The 17,365-nt window shown below is 40.4% G+C and overlaps 1 protein-coding gene and 1 long non-coding RNA gene across 40 annotated transcripts in view; one reads left to right on the forward strand and one right to left on the reverse strand.

The window, feature by feature from the left end:
• Positions 1–17,365, forward strand: part of ST3GAL4 (ST3 beta-galactoside alpha-2,3-sialyltransferase 4) — a 152,037-nt gene that overhangs the window by 89,955 nt on the left and 44,717 nt on the right. For 8 of the 39 annotated variants that reach the window (XM_087970041.1, XM_087970049.1, XM_087970040.1 and 5 more), the window contains one exon: positions 11,143–11,238. The exons of 10 other annotated variants lie outside the window; for them this stretch is intronic. In XM_087970041.1, coding sequence (XP_087826167.1) covers positions 11,203–11,238 — 36 coding nt within the window. In that variant the 5' untranslated portion in view covers positions 11,143–11,202. Of the gene's footprint in view, positions 1–8,289; positions 8,659–8,710; positions 9,392–9,480; positions 9,925–11,142; positions 11,239–17,365 lie in introns of those variants that run through there. 21 more of the 39 variants (XM_087970031.1, XM_087970067.1, XM_026681193.2 and 18 more) reach the window with 12 other exon arrangements.
• Positions 4,345–8,236, reverse strand: LOC148130046 (uncharacterized). The gene is made up of 2 exons (XR_015750368.1): positions 8,010–8,236; positions 4,345–4,838 (listed from the first exon to the last, which is right to left on the reverse strand). It is a non-coding gene; the product is annotated as an uncharacterized LOC148130046 (long non-coding RNA).

A 17,365-nucleotide genomic window follows, 5' to 3' on the forward strand; every position in this document is an offset into this window, starting at 1 on the left:
TCTTGTGAAAGCTGCTCATTGATCTTGCTGGACAGAGAGAGAGAGAAAGTACACCTTGAATAGTCTTTCTTCAAAGTGATGCCAGGCCCACCCATGTTCAGGCCAGGCCCGCTGCCGTTTAAAATAATAGTTTGCGCCTGTGGACATTTATGGCACCCACATGACACATACATGAGATCCGGTGGCAGATTTCATTCAGTGAATGGCAAGAGAAAAGCATATCAACTCACCATGCCTTCCAGCACTGGAAAAATTCCTGGCCTGGATTTTTTTTTCTTTTCTTCCTGGCATAAGCGGATGTTTGTAATAATAGCTCTGATGACATAGGCGAACGGTTGCAGGGTATCTCATATTACATCATATCACAGATTGAGGCTGGGGGAGACAGAACATCTTGCTTGGCAAAGTTTCCCCCTGCAAGTGCCCTCCTCTCCTTTTCTAGCGGGCAGTGGTCAAGCATGGCATAGATCGCTGCATTCCACTGTCAGTTATGATGTGAAACTGTGTGAAGGGATCTCCCCCAGATAAATAGTCACTTTGAACAGATGGCTGGAGGAAATTAAATGGTGGATTTCTGCAGCGGATGGTACTGAGAACTGGTCTTCAACGGCTTAGTGAAAGAGCAAGATAAAATGAGCGAGAGAGAGAAAGAGGGAGATGTGAGTATGCTAGAATATATGGAGGAGACACCTATAGGGTGATGGAGAGGCACAATGGTTAAAGGCATTGAGCTTGTTAGCTGGGAAGCTGACAGCTCAGGTTTGAGACCCGACTGCCCTGCGATGGAGTGAGCTCCCATCCTTGCCCCGGCTCCTGCCCATCTAGCAGTTCGAAAGCACGCAAATGTGAGTAGATCAACAGGTACCACTTTGGTGGGAAGGTAACAGCATTCTGTGTGCCTCAGAGAGCAGTCATGCTGTCCACATGACCTCAGAAGTGTCTTTGGACAACTTGATATGGACCTGTTGGAGCCAGAGTCCACAGAGGAGGACGACGATCCGGAGCCGGGGCTGACGGAGGTCGAGGGGGTGGCCTCATTGGCTCCAGAGGAAGACAGGGAGGAGCAGGATGAGGCAGCCCTGGGTCCCTCAGGTCTGGGTTGGCTTGCCAACAGGGAAGAATGGGGGCAGGATGATGGAGTGTGTGTGAGAGAGCAGGCAGTGGAGATAAAGAGTGATGGAGCTCAGGAGACGATCAAGGACCACACCCTCCTGATCCCTGAGCATGGAGAGTGGAGAGGAGGCAAAAGCAGTGTAGGCCGACCCAACAACTTGGGAGGAGAGTGCCCCACCCCTCTTCACAAGGCACACCTGGGAACTGAGACTTAAGGAGACATGGTATGGAGGGGCGCTTGTTGGGAGCAAGCACTAAATTCATGGAGTTTTGTGTGCTGTTGCCGATGGAGTTCACTGGGTTTCTTGCCTCTTTGCTGCCTTGTTCCTTTGCCTCGCTGGACTTCTTGCCTTGAAACCGATGTTAGCTAGAGGCTGTGTCACGCCCTTGTTGGAGTTCTGAGGGGGAGATTGAGCAGTTGGCAGGGAGTGGGAGTGTGGATCTGGTGACTGTGGAAGAAACAGGGGAAGGGCACAGTCCGGCTGGGCATTCAGAAGAAGACCCAGGGCCATCCCCTCTTCATCATAGGGCACACAGGGAGGAACGGAGAAGGGAGCAACGTGGCTTACAGGAGAGGAAAGGGGCCTGATCCCCTTCATGGGCTGCAGCTGGGAAGACTGTTTAAAATGGCAAACTGCGCATGGCAAAGTTGCTGGAAGCAAAGCATGCATTACCTTTGTCCAGGCTTATCTGGGTTTTGGGTCCTCCGAACTGTGTGTGCTTCTTTATCTGTTGGAAGCCTGCAATTTATCATCCTGGCTTGTCGTGTTAATTACTTCAGCGTGGTTTGTGTTGGTTTTTTTATTTCTAATTATCTTTACTTTGGATTTGGACTGCATTTCTTCCCTTCGTAGATTGTATTTGAAAGAGTCTGATCTCCAGCCGAGGATAACTGGACATTGGGGGCCAACTTGGAGGTATTAAATGGAAATTATCTACTTTGGTGACTTTGTTATTTTTGTGCCATGCCCCGGGTCATCACAGGCTGCTGTGTGCGTGTGTGTGTGTGTGTGTGTGTGTGTGTGTGTGTGTGTGCGAGTGCTTTGCCCCGGGACTTGCCATAAATGTGGAAGCGTTTCAGGGAAAGTTGGAGCAATAAAGGGGAGTTCGAACTATCAGCTGGCTGTGTTGCCTCCATGCCTTGGCCCGGGTCATCACACAACCCTGCCTAGGAAACGGAGACGAGTACCGGCTCTAGAGTCAGACATGGCTAGAAAGGGGCAAGGTTTACATGGAAATTAATATATGTGCACCTACGTATGGTTCCCAACATAGCCTTCAGAGTAAAGATGAATGCTACTCCATAATTTAAGGCTACCTAAAATGCTGCCAGTTGAGTCTAACCCAGAGGTGGTATTCAGAATAGGAGGGGTAAGTTGTTGTTGGTTCTTTCTGTTCAATCTTGAAAAAACCAAACCATAGTATTCTGCACTCTTGACTAATTCTGGCCAGCGAGCTGATAAAACTTTCATAGTTGGGCCAGAGGTGAAGAACCTTCTTGGAAGGGAAGCAAAAATGCCTTCAAAAGAATTAACAAGAAAGTCCAATTGCCTCTTGGGGCAACCATGTCCAGGATGACTTAAGAATCTCCGTAGACTTTCGTGGTTGGGACGCTGAGCCGATTTCAGGGTAAAGCGATTGCCACTCCTTTGCTGCCAGCATTTTAAGTTGTTAGATCTGAACAACATCCATGGATTGCCTTCACCCTGCATCATCCTGGTACTTTGGAGGGCGAAATTGGTGACCGTGTAGACGTATCCGCGGTTTTTATTCTTCCTAGGTTGAGTTTTTTTCTGTGATGTTCTGCCTTTTCTCGTTTTGTTTGCTACAACCCTCCCTTCCCTCCCTCAAGAAGCCAGGAGGACACTGGAGCTTTTTGGGGGGCAGGGGGGAAGTGTACAGGTAAGTCCTCGACTTACAACAGTGTGTTTTAGTGACCGTTCAAAGTTATAACGGCATTGAAAAAAAAGGTGACTTAAACTATTTTTCACACTTAACGACCATTGCAGGATCCCCCATGGTCACATGATCAAAATGTGGCCACTTGGCAAATGGCTCATGTTTATGACGGCTGCAGTGTCCTGGGATCACGTGATCCCTTTTTGCGACCTTCTGATGAGCAAATTCAATTGGAGAAGCCCAGGGTGGATAAAAATTGATGATTTAAATTTTTTTTTGAAAAAAACAGTTTTTTAAAAAATTTAAATCGGATTTTTTAAAATTTAAGTTGGATTTTTAATTTTTTTTTTATCAAATTTATTTTACTAAAATACTTTTGGAGTAGAAATCTATCGAAAGGTAAGGTTTTTTTTAATTTAAGGTACATTAATAATTTAGTTATTCAGCATGAAATGGAGCTTAGTTATGTAGCATGAGGCTGTACATTCTGCAATATTTACATTTTTGGTAAACTCATTCAAGCTCTTTAAGCTGAGATAAAATGCACTCCATTGAGGCATTCGCACAATTTCACAGCAGAGATGACAGTTGCTCTTTCAAAAATATGATTTAAATTGAGCTGATTTAAATCAAGTCTTTTTACTAGTGATTTAAATTGACTTGATATAAATCAAATCCACTCTGGAGAAGTCTGATTTACTGTGTGACTTAACAGCTGCAATGATTCACTTAACAAGTGTGACAGGCAACACTCAACAAGTATCTCACTTAGCAACATAAATTTTGCAGTCGTTAGTTGAGGACTACCTGTATTGGAAATACCTCAAAAGTGGTGGCCTTAAGTTGTCCACTTTTTAAGAGTGTCTACCTGCACTTGAAGGGACGTAGTGGCTCAGTGGCTAAGATGCTGAGCTTGTTGATCAGAAAAGTCAGCAGTTCGGCGGTTCAAATCCCTAGCACCCTGTAATGGTGTGAGCTCCTGTCCCAGCTTCTGCCAACCTAACAGCTCAAAAGCATGTTAAAACATGCAAGTTGAAAAATAGGGACCACTTTGATGGGAAGGGGACAGTGTTCCATGCACCTTTGGCATTCAGTCATGCCGGCCACATGACCATGGAGACGTTTTTGGATAGTGCTGGCTCTTGGCTTTGTAATGGAGATGAACACAGTCCCCTAGAGCTGGAAACGACTAGCACATATGTGCGAGTGGAACCTTTACCATTACCTTACCTGCACATGGGTGGCAGAGGCCTTTTGGAAAAATAAGAAATAAAGCCTGTATTTCTTTCTGAGATGATATCATGTTCCAGAGCTGGACTCCATTCAAAGAAAACAGTTCTTGGATTTCTTTAATGGTAGGGAAAATTACACTGGGTGGGGTTATGAAATGCTTGGAGGAAAATAGTCCAATGCATCACTCAGGTCACTGTGCCAGCTGAATGAGTCTAAATGTTTAAAGACTTGTTTCTAGGAGAGATTTACTCAAAGACTTAGAAGAACTCTGAATGCCTAGGTTTGACTTTTTAACAAAATGAATGGGTTTGGATATTTTCCATAGTTATCTGTCAAGAGCTGCTATTTGTAACGCACTAAACTTGTTCTGGAATGTTCCAACAATTGTCCTTGACAGGAGTCCTGGCTTTCGTCCATAGCCTGCTACAAATATTTGCATGTCCATTTTCAGTTCATCTGATGTTCCATGGCAAATATTGCCTGTCAGGTGAAATAATATTTAATTTTAAGTTAAATAATGCAGGAATGACACAAAAGTTCACCGAAGACATGAATGTCAGGGGAAAAACACAAACAGCCATAGGGTTTTCTGCCTTTGGGGACAAAAGAGAAAAACAGGATAGCTTTCGCATATAAGAATGTAAGAGCCCAAGGGCGCCAAGCGCAGCATTTCGTGTCACCTCAGTGGCCAACCAGAAACATTCAGAAGTCAATCAATCAATCAGAATAGAGCTGGAAGGGACCTTGGCGGTCATATAGTCTGTTCAAGCAGGAGATCCTACACCATTTCAGACAGGTGGCTGCCCAATCTTTTCTTAAAACCCCCCAGTGATGGAGCGTCCATGATTTCTGGAGGCAAGCTGTTCCACTGGTTAATTGTTTTCACTGTTAGAAAGTTTCTCCTTAATTCTAGGTCGCTTCTTTCCTTGATTAGTTTCCATCCGTTGCTTCTTGACCTGCCTTCAGTGCTTTGGAGAATAGCTTGACTCCCTCCTCTTTTGGGGGCAGCCCCTCAAATACTGGAATACTGCTGTCATGTCACCCCCTAGTCTTTCTTAGGCTGCAGGATTTGGGTCTGGCTAGTCGAAAGAAAAGAAGAATTAGGGGCAACATGATAGCAGGATTCCAGTATTTGAGGGGCTGCCACAAAGAAGAGGGGGGTCAAATTATTCTCCAAAGCACCAGAAGGCAGGATGAGAAACAACGAATGGAAACTGATCAAAGAAAAAAGCAACCTGGAATTAAGGAGAAACTTCCTAACAGTGAGGAACAATTAACCAGTGGAACAGCTTCCCACCAGAAATCATGAGTGCTCTATCACTGGAGGTTTTTAAGAGGAGACTAGATAGCCACTTATTTGAAATAGTATAGGTTCTTTTGCTTGAGCAGAGGCTGGACTAAAAGACCTCCAAGGTCCTTCCAGCTTCTATTCTGTTGTGTTCTACTCTCCTCTCCTCTCCTCTATATTCTACTCTACTCTATGTTCTACTCTACTCTATATCCTACTCTACATTCTACTCTACTCTATATTCTACTCTACATTCTACTCTACTCTACTCTACTCTATATTCTATTCTACTGTACTCTACTCTATATACTACTCTACTCTACTCTACTCTATTCTACTCTACTCTACTCTACATTCTACTCTACATTCTACTCTACATTCTACTCTACTCTATATTCTATTCTACTCTATATATTATTCTATTCTACTCTAGTCTATATTCTACTCTACATTCTACTCTACTCTACTCTACTCTACTCTACTCTACTCTACTCTATATTCTATTCTACTGTACTCTACTCTATATACTATTCTATTCTACTCTAGTCTAGTCTATATTCTACTCTACATTCTACTCTACTCTGTATTCTATTCTACTGTACTCTACTCTATATACTATTCTATTCTACTCTATATTCTACACTACATTCTACTCTACTCTACTCTATATTCTATTCTATTCTACTCTACACTATATCTACTTACTCTACTCTATATTCTATTCTATTCTACTAGACTCTACTCTATATTCTATCTCTCTACTCTACTCTACTCTATATTCTACTATTTCTGTTCTACTCTACTATATCTACTCTACTCTACTCTATATTCTACTCTACATTCTACTCTACTCTACTCTACTCTGTATTCTATTCTACTGTACTCTACTCTATATACTATTCTATTCTATTCTACTCTACTCTATATTCTATTCTACTCTACTCTACTCTATATTCTATTCTACTCTACTCTATATTCTACTCTACATTCTCTACTCTATATTCTATTTACTCTACTCTATATTCTATTCTACTGTACTCTACTCTATATACTATTCTATTCTATTCTACTCTATATTCTACTCTACTCTATATTCTACTCTACTCTATATACTATTCTATGCTACTCTTCTATATTCTACTCTTCTACTTTATCTACTCTACTCTATTCTACTCTATATTCTTCTACTCTATTCTATACTCTATTCTACTCTACTCTACTCTACTCTACTCTACTCTACTCTATATTCTACTCTACTCTACTCTATATTCTTCTACTCTACTCTATATACTATTCTATTCTACTCTATTTTACTCTACTCTATATTCTATTCTACTCTACTACTCTACTCTATATTCTACTCTACTGTACTCTACTCTACTCTGCTCTCTAGAGTCTAGACTATCAACTGAAGGATGATACAGAAGTAGTGGATCATATTACAAGCACTCCTCAAATTATTGCCTCAGTTAATAAAGGAGAATATTTGTAGCTCAGGGTTGACATGACAGGTCATTGGTGCCCTCTGAGCTTGCGTGTACTAGTACTGATGATTTTAACTAGTTTGGGTAATGAAACCTCTGCAAGAAAACAAGCAAGCTCAAAGAACACCAAGGATGCCACAATCCTCCTCCTCCCCCTCCTTGCTCTCCCCCTCTCCCTCCCCCCTCCTTTTCTACTCCACAATCCTCATTCCCAGGCGACCCCAAACTTGGCAACTTTAAGACTTGTGGACTTCAACTCCCAGAATTCTGGCAGTTGAAGTCCACAAGCCTTAAAGTTGCCAAGTTTGGAGACCTCTGCTCATTCCCTTCTAGCACTGATGATGTTACCTAATTTGGGTAATGAAACCTCTGCAAGAAAACAAGCAAACTCAGGAAGCACCAAAGGACCCCCTATGACCACCATTGTACCAGAAAATTCTCTGTTAAGTGTTGCAGTCATTAAGTGAAGCACCACTTCTCCGTGCCTGATTTTATGTCCTTTTTGCCGTGGTTATTAAGCGAGACATCATATGTGATCATGCTTTGCAATTTTTCCTTCCCCTCTACTTGTCGGAAGGGACCACATGATCCCGAGATGCTGCGACTAACATAATTATGAGCCAGTTGCCAAGTGACCACATCATGGTCATGTGACGATTGCTACAGTCATAAGCGTGAGGACCAGTTAAAAGTCTATTCTATATTTGGTGCTGTCCTAAGCTTTGAACAGTCACTAAGCAAATGAATGTAAATTGAGAGCTAGCTGTACAAAATCTTTACAGATTATATAATACTGGAGTTAAAATGTTGCCCCCCTTTTTTAAAATAATCAAATTGGAGGAAACACACACAAATATTATAAAGAACATAAGCTTCGCTGGAAAGAAAAAAGGAGCTTGTTTTCTTGTTCAAATTCTGGAATATAAACCTTTAAAACATCAAACAATACACAGCATTTGTGTATGAATTAGAACAGAGGCGAGTAAACTTACTTGTCCGGGAGGGGACAGTTCTTAATAATAACCACAATATTTTCAGCAATTGTGGACTCAAAAGGAAGAAGAATTGTATTACGTAGATCTTATTTAGGAGTAGGAAAACAATCTTGCTTTGTTGTGGAAATTCTGGAACTTGAGGGAGCCAGTATACCTTGCGTAACTGGAAAGCCAATTTAAGGTCACTCAATTCGGCAGAAACTTCCTTCTTGGAGGCAGAAAGAAAGCCAACCCTGCTTTCTTCTTGTTTATGGCCAACCCTGCTGATTTTAATCTCAGAGGACACATTTGATCAATTGCTGCTTCACTGCTACCAAGTTATGTTTTCCACCTTGGCTTTCCTGTATCTTCAACGCCGATGACCAAATGCGGCTTGGTGTGAGTGAGCCTATCTTTTGCTGTGGCAAACCAGGTTGCCTGTGACTGGAGTCTTTGGATGGCTCTTATTGTGTGTGGTGTTGTGAATCCCGCAGCTGTGGCTTTCTCCCCTGCTGATAATTCCCTGTGCAAACCTAGTGCCGCAAACAAGGCAACCGCGATAAACATAAAGGAGAAAAAAAGAAAAGAAAAAACAGGGAGGTTGCAAGTCTCTGGGCAGGCGTGGAAAATAATTGACAGGTAGATTAATGCAGCTAAGAAGATTCAGGTAAAGCCGTTTTCCCCCCCTCTCTCCCATCCACTCCCCCTCGCTTTTTTTTTAATCATGCAGGCATCCCGTAGAGATGTTTGAGAGAGAGAAAGAGTCCATGAAAGCTCTGCTTGTGGCGGTTGTGTGCATGGCTTACTGTAGGCTGTTTTAGTAAGCAGGAACCCAGTGATGAAAACAAGGTGTATGTACTCATTGGAGAAAGCAGGCACTTGGCTTTACTGTCCCGGGAAACAAGCCTGTAGAAAAAGTAGAAGGTGGCCCGTCTTTTCTTGAAATCATGATCCGGGGATCTTTTGCTTCTCATTTTTTATAATTTAATATTTTTTTGAGGGACACATAAGCCATCCCGACTGAAAGTGTAAGTCACTTTCTCTGCAAAAGCCATGGACTTTTCTACAGACTTGTAGAAAAAACGTAACAGGTGTTGAGATGTGGGGATTCGTTTGGTTACCTGGAGCATGAAAATATCCCCCCCGATGCTTTTTAATAAAAAACATGGCAGTGTTTTCCGTGGGAGGGCGAAGTGGATTCTGCGTGGATTTCGGGTCCATTCTGGAACCGTTACTTGATGTTGAAGATTGAAGATTGAGGATTATTTTTTTACAGCCTTTCTTTTTTTTTTTTTGTTCTGTTGACTTTGGGAAGCAGAAGTTATCCCAAGATCTGTGGCTGTATCTTCATTACTTGATTATTCTTCCGTTCTGAGAAGCAGTGGAAGCAGAGCTTGTAGGTATATTCAAAACACGTTTAAGGTGCTGGTGTAAGCCAAATAACTACTTGTTGTATTATTATGTATTATGTTGTATTAAATAACTCAATGCAAAACAGCCTGTGGGATCAATGGTACCTTATGAAGCATAGTTGCTTCCTAAGGTTTATGAATCTATAGTAAGGGCTCCTGCCTTGGGCAGTAGGGTTGAGCTAGACAACCTCCTCGGTCCCTTCCAGGGCTATGCTTCTAGACCCTGTAGAAGGTTACAGCTATGCTGGCCTAGGGCCAAATGAGTTGAGAAAGTAAAGTCCCCAGTTCCAGAGAACAGTAACTTGAATGTCGCAAGCTATTAATGGGAGACAACGAGGTATAAATGTGGAACTTACGATAGCAATATGAGCTGATGTGAAATACAGCAGCATTACTGTAGTATTAAAGCTGTTCTCTATGGAATGATTGATTTGAACTTTAAGTTTGAGGTGTTCTTCTGGCTTGTTGCTCTCCAGTTACTCTGGAGACAGTTTCTTCAGACGCTGCAGCCAGGATCTGAGGTTGGTGGAAGTTTTCATAAAATGGAGCTGGAGGGCACGATTTTTGAAGTTGCTGCTGGCTTATGGTTTTGGTTTTTTTTAAATTGATTTCATTGTTGTTGTTGTTTGATTGGTTGGTTGTTGTGACCTGCCTAGAGTTTATTGAGAATTATGCAGGATACTGGTTTAATTTATTACTGTTATTTTGAAACTGCATCCTTTTTTTGGGGGGGGGGGGATTGCTCCAGAATAAAATGACAAACTTTACATGGTGAGCTGCCAAATAAATTCCCTTCGCTGAAGCATTAGATCCAGCCTTGCTACATCTCAAGAATTCAGATGCTTTCCATTAAAAAAAGACTGGATGGCTGTAATACTGAGTTCTAGTTTTAATACAGACGGTTCTAAGATATTTGTAAGTCAATAACTACATGGTATAAAGTCCCCTGCTTTGGGTAGGAGGTTGGAATAGAGGACCTCCAAGGTCCCTTCTAGCCCTATAAATAGCTAATGTAAGATGGAGCCCCAGACTAGCACCTTCATTTTGGAGAGTAGGAAAAATTTAACCTTGATCATACTGTACTTTCCAATCATGCCCCAATGTGGATTCTTCTACTTCCACTTCTTAAGATAAAAAAAAATGTTGTTAAAAACCAAGGCCATTTTTTCCCCTCCCTTGAAATGAAAAATGGTGTCAAATGTTATGCCACAATAATGATTTAATGTGGGTCATAATGATAACAAAGTTGTAAGCCAAAATAATTCTTACTTTATAGGAATCAGTTATATATTTAACTCACTGGTTCCTATTTGGTCTCTCCCATTAATGGAAGTTCTTGGCTGTTCATTTTAGTGGTAGTAGTTTCTGCTTGGCTTCTCCCATGCAAGTATCAAGGATGTTGCATCCTTATAAGCATAAGCCAACAATCAAAGTTTATTTTGGGGTTTACACTTTTTTTAGAAGCGGCAAGACAGATACCTTATTCGATCGAAAAGACAATTCATATAAATTTATTGAAAATGAAGGGGAAAAAATCTGGAGTAAGCATGCCCTAGCGTTTATCCATAGAGCTTATTCCAAATTAAACCAGGATTCTCTGGAATGATAGCTTCCCTTTCTGTGGGAATCTCATTCCAGTTTTCCTGGTCTACAGCATCAATTTTATGGTGGGGAAAGTCTTTGATGGGTGTGTTTCTTTTATTAAAAAAATAATCAAAAAGCCTAATTAATCAAAACAGGAGCTGCCACCTTGACATTCTGCTGCTATAATTTAAAATCCGAGGGGAGTATTTGAAAGCATGGAAGAGACAGAAGAAAAACACAGTACTTTGGAGGTAAGATCAGCAGGTTGTGTTATTTCCAAGAGAGGAGGTCAGTACAGTTTAATATAAACTATACAGCTGCTATAGGACCAATCCTATTTTGTTTTGCATTTCCCTCCTGCTATTGGGTCTATCTTGTTCCATCTCCTTTCTCTAACTAGATAAGTGCTTCTTAAGTATCATGGATAGGTACTTTAGAAACTAGTATTTATAGATGAAACTCAAACTGGCCAAGTGGCCAGTCTCCAGCAAGGGAATCTAGACTAAGAGGCAGGAAGAATGATATATCAGCAAAATACAACCCACCAATGGATATCAGAAAATCCGTGTTTGCAACATATCCTTTGAAATGAGATTGCAGAATGGCGTTTCCTTCCTTAGAAGTGCTGAGCTAGCCTTCCCCAGCGTTTATCCTCTTTAATCAAAGATTCTAGATTTCTTCACTTGCTTTTCATCTTCTTTTTTCCTAAACATTTCTATTTGGCAAATCTTGAGTCACAATGTCACAAAGACTTTTATCAGACTGTCATAGTATTATGTCAAGACCTGAAAATTAGCTGCATCTAGCACAAGCAATAGATGCAAGAAAGAGCACAGAAAACGCAAAAGTTTTTGTTGTCATCCAGTAATCATGACCAAAGAATTTTCTACATATATGTGTATTTGTGTGTACAAATGAGAAAAGGGGGAGGATAACAAAAGGGACAGAGGGGGAAAAAACGGAAAGAAAAATGCAGAAAGGAAAAAAAAGACTACAAAAATATATTAGGTGACTTAAGTGTGAAGCTAAGTTTAAAATACACAAATCACAAATCTTATTCTTAATGTAAGGTCATAAAAACATGCTTACCATTAATTATTGATTTATAGCTATGAATATCATAACACTTTATTCTAGGATTCTTGTACATATAGCTGTCTTAGTGATCCTTTTTCATTGCTTATTAAAAATACTAAGTTTAGAACCAACGGAACAATGCTCTAATACTTAATAGTAAGCCAAGGGTTTACATGTTGCTAATGCATCTGACCCATACTGTACATTTGGGGCCAAAATGCAACAAACAAACAAATATCAACTGTTTTGTTTTAATATATCACCATTTTCAAATCAAACTGCAGTAAATCAAAGAGTTTAAAAAGATGCTCATCTAAAGTATCAATATCCTTCCATGTCTGCCTGTCTGTCCTATCTTATCTGCTTGTCTGTACTATCGGTCTGGTCTGGTCTGGTCTGGTCTGATCTGTCTGTCTCTCCATCCATCCATCCGCCATCTATTTTCTATCTGTCTTTTATGTCTGTCTGTCCGTCCATCCATCCATCATCCGTCCACCCATCATCCGTCTATCTATCTATCTATCTATCTATCTATCTATCTATCTATCTATCTATCTATCTATCTGGTCTTCAAACTTGGCAAGTTTAAGACTTGTGGATTTCAATTCCCAGAATTCCTGAGCTAACATGACTGGGGGAGGAATTCTGGGAGTTGAAGTCCACAAGTCTTAAAGCTGTCAAGTTTGGAGACCCCTGGTCTATATTCATATCTATCTCTGGAGATGTATGTGTGTGTTGTATCCATGTCTTTTTTCTTCTTTTCATAACGGGATTCTTCTTTTGGCATAATCTGATCTTATAGCAAAATAAGTACATTGAATTGAACCAAAGTGGCAACTGCAGAGACTATCTATAGCTACCTGTGGTTTTCCCTTTAGAGCTAATGAAAACTTTTTGTTATTTTTCCACAGGTTGAAATGTTGCTCAGTTTTCATGCTGTGAATTTAGGTTGATTGGCATTTTATTTTTGCTGCTCTTTGCACTTGCTTTTTAATGTTTTATTGTTGTTCTTTTATTTTATAAAAAAGGACTGACATACTTCTATGTTCTCCTAGGAACCTCCATTAACCATTCTTACTGGTTTAGCCATACCAGTAATAACTAAATAACAGGAGATTTTACTCTATTTTATTATTGGAAAGTATTAAAGGGGGATTTCTAAGGGGAGTATAATATTAGACAATTACAATATGTTAAAATACTGTTAAAATTACTGTTAAAAAGGAAGTATAAGGAATTACTGTTAAAAAGGAAGTACATTTTAAGTACAGGAATGTCCTGTTATCTAATTGCAAAAATTAGTTTCTATACAGAGTTTATTTTACAGATGAGAAAAATACTTTAATGTTATTAATCAAAGCGGGGGAAATATTACCATATTGTTTATTCATGCCATATAAAGCAGGGGTCCCCAATCCAGGCTGTGGCCCACTACCAAACTGCAGCCCATTTGCAACTGGTCTGCACAAGGACCAGCGAGTGTGTGTATGTGCAACTTGTGCAAATAGAGTTGTTGTGCATGTCCACATGTGCCTGCCACTCGCATGGAACCATTCCTTCTCCCCTCCAACTCGCCGGTCCACCAAGTCGGAAAGGTTGGGGGACCACTGATATAAAGAATATATTGTAATGTAAATTATTGGTGCCCTTTTATTAGCTCCCATAGACCTGCTTAAAGCTATTGTTTGGGGATTTATTGTATGCCTTGCACCAGACAGAGATGTTGTGGCTTGCCAGCAGACAGCAGAGCTGGGGGAAGACTCAAATAGTGAGGAGGTTGAGGAGGAACATGAGCCAGTCTGGGAGTCTGGGGAAGGCTCTGACGAAGGCTCTGCGTTGGAGGCAGAGATGGGGCCAGGGCCATCTGACAGTTATCAGCTGCCTTCAGAGTCGGAGATCAGTGGGGCAGAAGAGCAGCTGGAGCCTGTTCCAAGTGTGCACATGCACAGAGCTACCAGGAGAAGGGAACAGTTAAGGAAAAAGGGTCAACTCAGGAGTAAAGGCTCAGGTGGACGGTGAATGGCCCCTCCCATAGGGAATAAAGAGGAGCGAAAAGGGAGTGTGGTTTGCAGGAGACAATTAGTTTAATTCATTAGACTGAAGATTTGTTCCTGACTTCTTTGCCAAGTAATTGCTGCTACAGCCATGGCATTTGGAAGATACCGGCCTGGCAACTCTACAAGCCCGATAAAGGTCTGTAGTCGTGAAATATCTTTAATGACTGTTGACTGGGACTTTGCTGGAGAGGAATTCACTTTAAACTAAATAAAAGGGGTTTTATCTGCTTCGTGATTTTGGGAAGACTAGGTCAGAACAAGAGACAGCAGAACAATGAGTTGTAACTGAGAGCAGACATTTAACTTCCCTCTGATATGAGAGCTATCTTGGTATCAGTCTGACTTAATTCCCAGTAACGTGTTTACTCTCAGAAAATCGGTATCTTGAAATTGATGGCACAAGTGGAACTCTTCTCTGAGTTAACTACTTGATGTTGAATTTTTTTCTCAGAAAGATTGTCTATTCTGGGGAAAAATAACTTGCCACTTACTCTAGTGAAGAAAGTTGTATGTGTTCCACAAGGCATGACCACTTAATTTTCTGCTAAATAACTTTTCACTTTCTCAGAGCCCATTGCACAGTCAACTGTGTTTGTTTTTCCAGTTTGGTGCAGACTTGTTAAAGGTAGCAAGCAAGTGGGAAATGATTTTCTAAACCATTGGAATGTGGAAGTAAATACAAGCATGTTATGTATTTGGCTTATTTGTGTATACCCCATTCCTGAAAGTTCTGAGAAATTAACAGTGCAAAACTTCCCTCCAAATATAAATAAACCCACCCAGAAGACTAATAATATGAACTTCTGAATAACATTACAAAGGAAACTGAAAACACGTGCACACAAAACTGTGAGTACAAGATGCACAGGCCAGCCATTTGATGTTGAATTTTTCTCAGCTTATCCATCTCATCAAAGATCCTCTAGTAAGGGAAAAAAGGCTGTGCATGTTTAATAAGGCATGATCGTTTAATTTTCTGCTAAATATTTTCAACTTCTCGGACTCCAGTTGTACAATCATCTCAATTTCCAGCACTTGGTCTGCAGTTCTTTAGTTCAAACGTATCTTCCTCTGGGATTGTGCTGCAGTTCTGAAGGATGGCTGTGTGAGGCTGGGCATATTTATAAGACATGCTGGACATGTTGAAGAACATTTATAAACAGATCTCCTAACTTGATTTCTGAAGTTGAATAGCCCACAGAGGTTATGGAAGCACATGCTTATAGGACATTGCATAAATGTCCTAAAAAATAAGAGTAACTAACTATGGAACCAGAATGATGGTGGCTCCCAGTTACAGCTAGTCCTCGACTTATGACCACAATTGAGCCCAAAATTTCTGTTCTTAAGTGAATTTTGTCCCATCTTACTATCTTTCTTGACACAGTGGTTAAGTGAATCACTACAATGGATAAGTTAGTAACATGGTTGTTGACGGAAATCTGGCTTGCCCGTTGACTTTACTTGTCAGAAGGATGCAAAAGGTGATCAGACCCTGTTCATTTGCTTAAGAGAAATCTTAAGGTTATCAGCAATGTCTCCTAGTGAGGATTGGGGAAGGCTGTAAGCCATCAAAGGGGGAAAAGTCATTAGTGGTGCTTTTCCTTTAGCCTGGAATCTAAATGGTCTCAGCATGTGGAAAATGAGGAAAGAATCACAAAAAGAAATGATTGTGAATCAAGATACAACGGCATAATTATTCCTTAGTGGGGTTTTTATTCTGAAGTTGTTCTTTGTTCCTTTAGCCAAATCAGATATCGTAGTTGCTGGAATTTTGGCATCTGATGAAGAAAACTTCTAGCATGTCCTTTCATAGAACAAAGAATGTCCATGTATAAAATACCTAGCCATTTGTTTCTCTTTCATGACATTCTAACTAACTAGTAAAATGTTCAGGTGGTCCATTATCTTAACTTTTTTTTAGTTGATGTTTAATGTAAGTTGTAAAGTCGGACATAAATCTTAAACGTTTTATTTTCTGTAGAAAAAAAATTAATTGGGAGTCATGAGCCAATTATACATTTGTATAGCATGTATCTACCTGCATTTGCTAGAGGGCCTAATACAGGGGTCCCCAAACTTGGCAACTGTGGACTTCAACTCCCAGAATTCTCCAGCCAACATAAGTCTGGTTTCACCCAGTCTATATGTATACTTTTGGTTTTTCTTGCCTAAGTGTAGGACTTTTCTCTACATTGAATTTCATTTTGTTAAATATGGCCCAGTTGATTTCTGAAGTTGTATATAACCATCAGTACTTAATGACAGTAAAGGATGATGGAAGGTTTGCAAAAACCGCCTAACAATAAGAAGAGCTAAACTATGGAATGAGAATGGGGTTGGACTTATCTGTCTGGGAAGCTTTAATCCAAATTCCTACAATAAGCAGGAGGTTAATCCATTCCATGTCGGATTCCACCCTGCCTCATTGAGCGTCCTCACTTGACTGTTTCCCGGCTTAGCTTTTCACCAAAAGGTTGCAGTGTGTAGATGTTTCCTTATCATGTGCTTAAGAGAAACCTTCAATGCATCTGCAATGTCTCTTAGTTCAGGGGCACTAATCTTTTCGGACCTCAGGAACCACTAAATTCATAATTTTAAATCCCGTGGACCACTAATATGATTTTTTTTTTAAAAAAAAAGATGAATAGTATATAGTGCAATATAGAAAATGCAAATAATTTTTCTGCAGACCACTCAAATTTTCTTGCAGGTCACCAGTGGTTCACGGACCACCAGTTAGTGACCACTGTCCTACCGAGTGTATTAGGATTGGAGAAAGCTGTAGCCGCTTAAAGGCAAAGAGGCATTATTGGTGTTTTTCCTTTAGCCTGGAATGTAAACTGACCCAGCATGTAGGAAATTGAGTTTTGTAAAAGACCAAATGAGGAAAGAATCACAAAAGAAAACGATTATTTGTGAATCAAGATACGCACAATACAGTAGCAGAATTATTCTTTAAGGGGGATTTTATTCTGAAACTGTCCTTTGCACGATCAGTTCTGCCTTTGCACAATTAAATCAAATACTGTAGTTTGCCCTGAACTTTGGCATCTGATTAAGAAAATCCATCAGAAGTAAACAATCATAAGCCAAATATCCAGCAGTTCATTGCTCTGTTATGACATTCAACCTAAAATTGGCCCGCTTAACAGAGTAGTGCTAATCCCGTCAATGGCTACCTGCTTGATTCTGGTTTTAATTATTTAGTTTTTTATGAGTTGTTTTAATCCCACTTTATTAT

The sequence above is a fragment of the Notechis scutatus genome, chromosome 7, assembly GCF_049901735.1.
Source record: "Notechis scutatus isolate UNSWTSFEM ecotype Mainland chromosome 7, rNotScu1.2, whole genome shotgun sequence".
NCBI lineage: Eukaryota > Metazoa > Chordata > Lepidosauria > Squamata > Elapidae > Notechis > Notechis scutatus.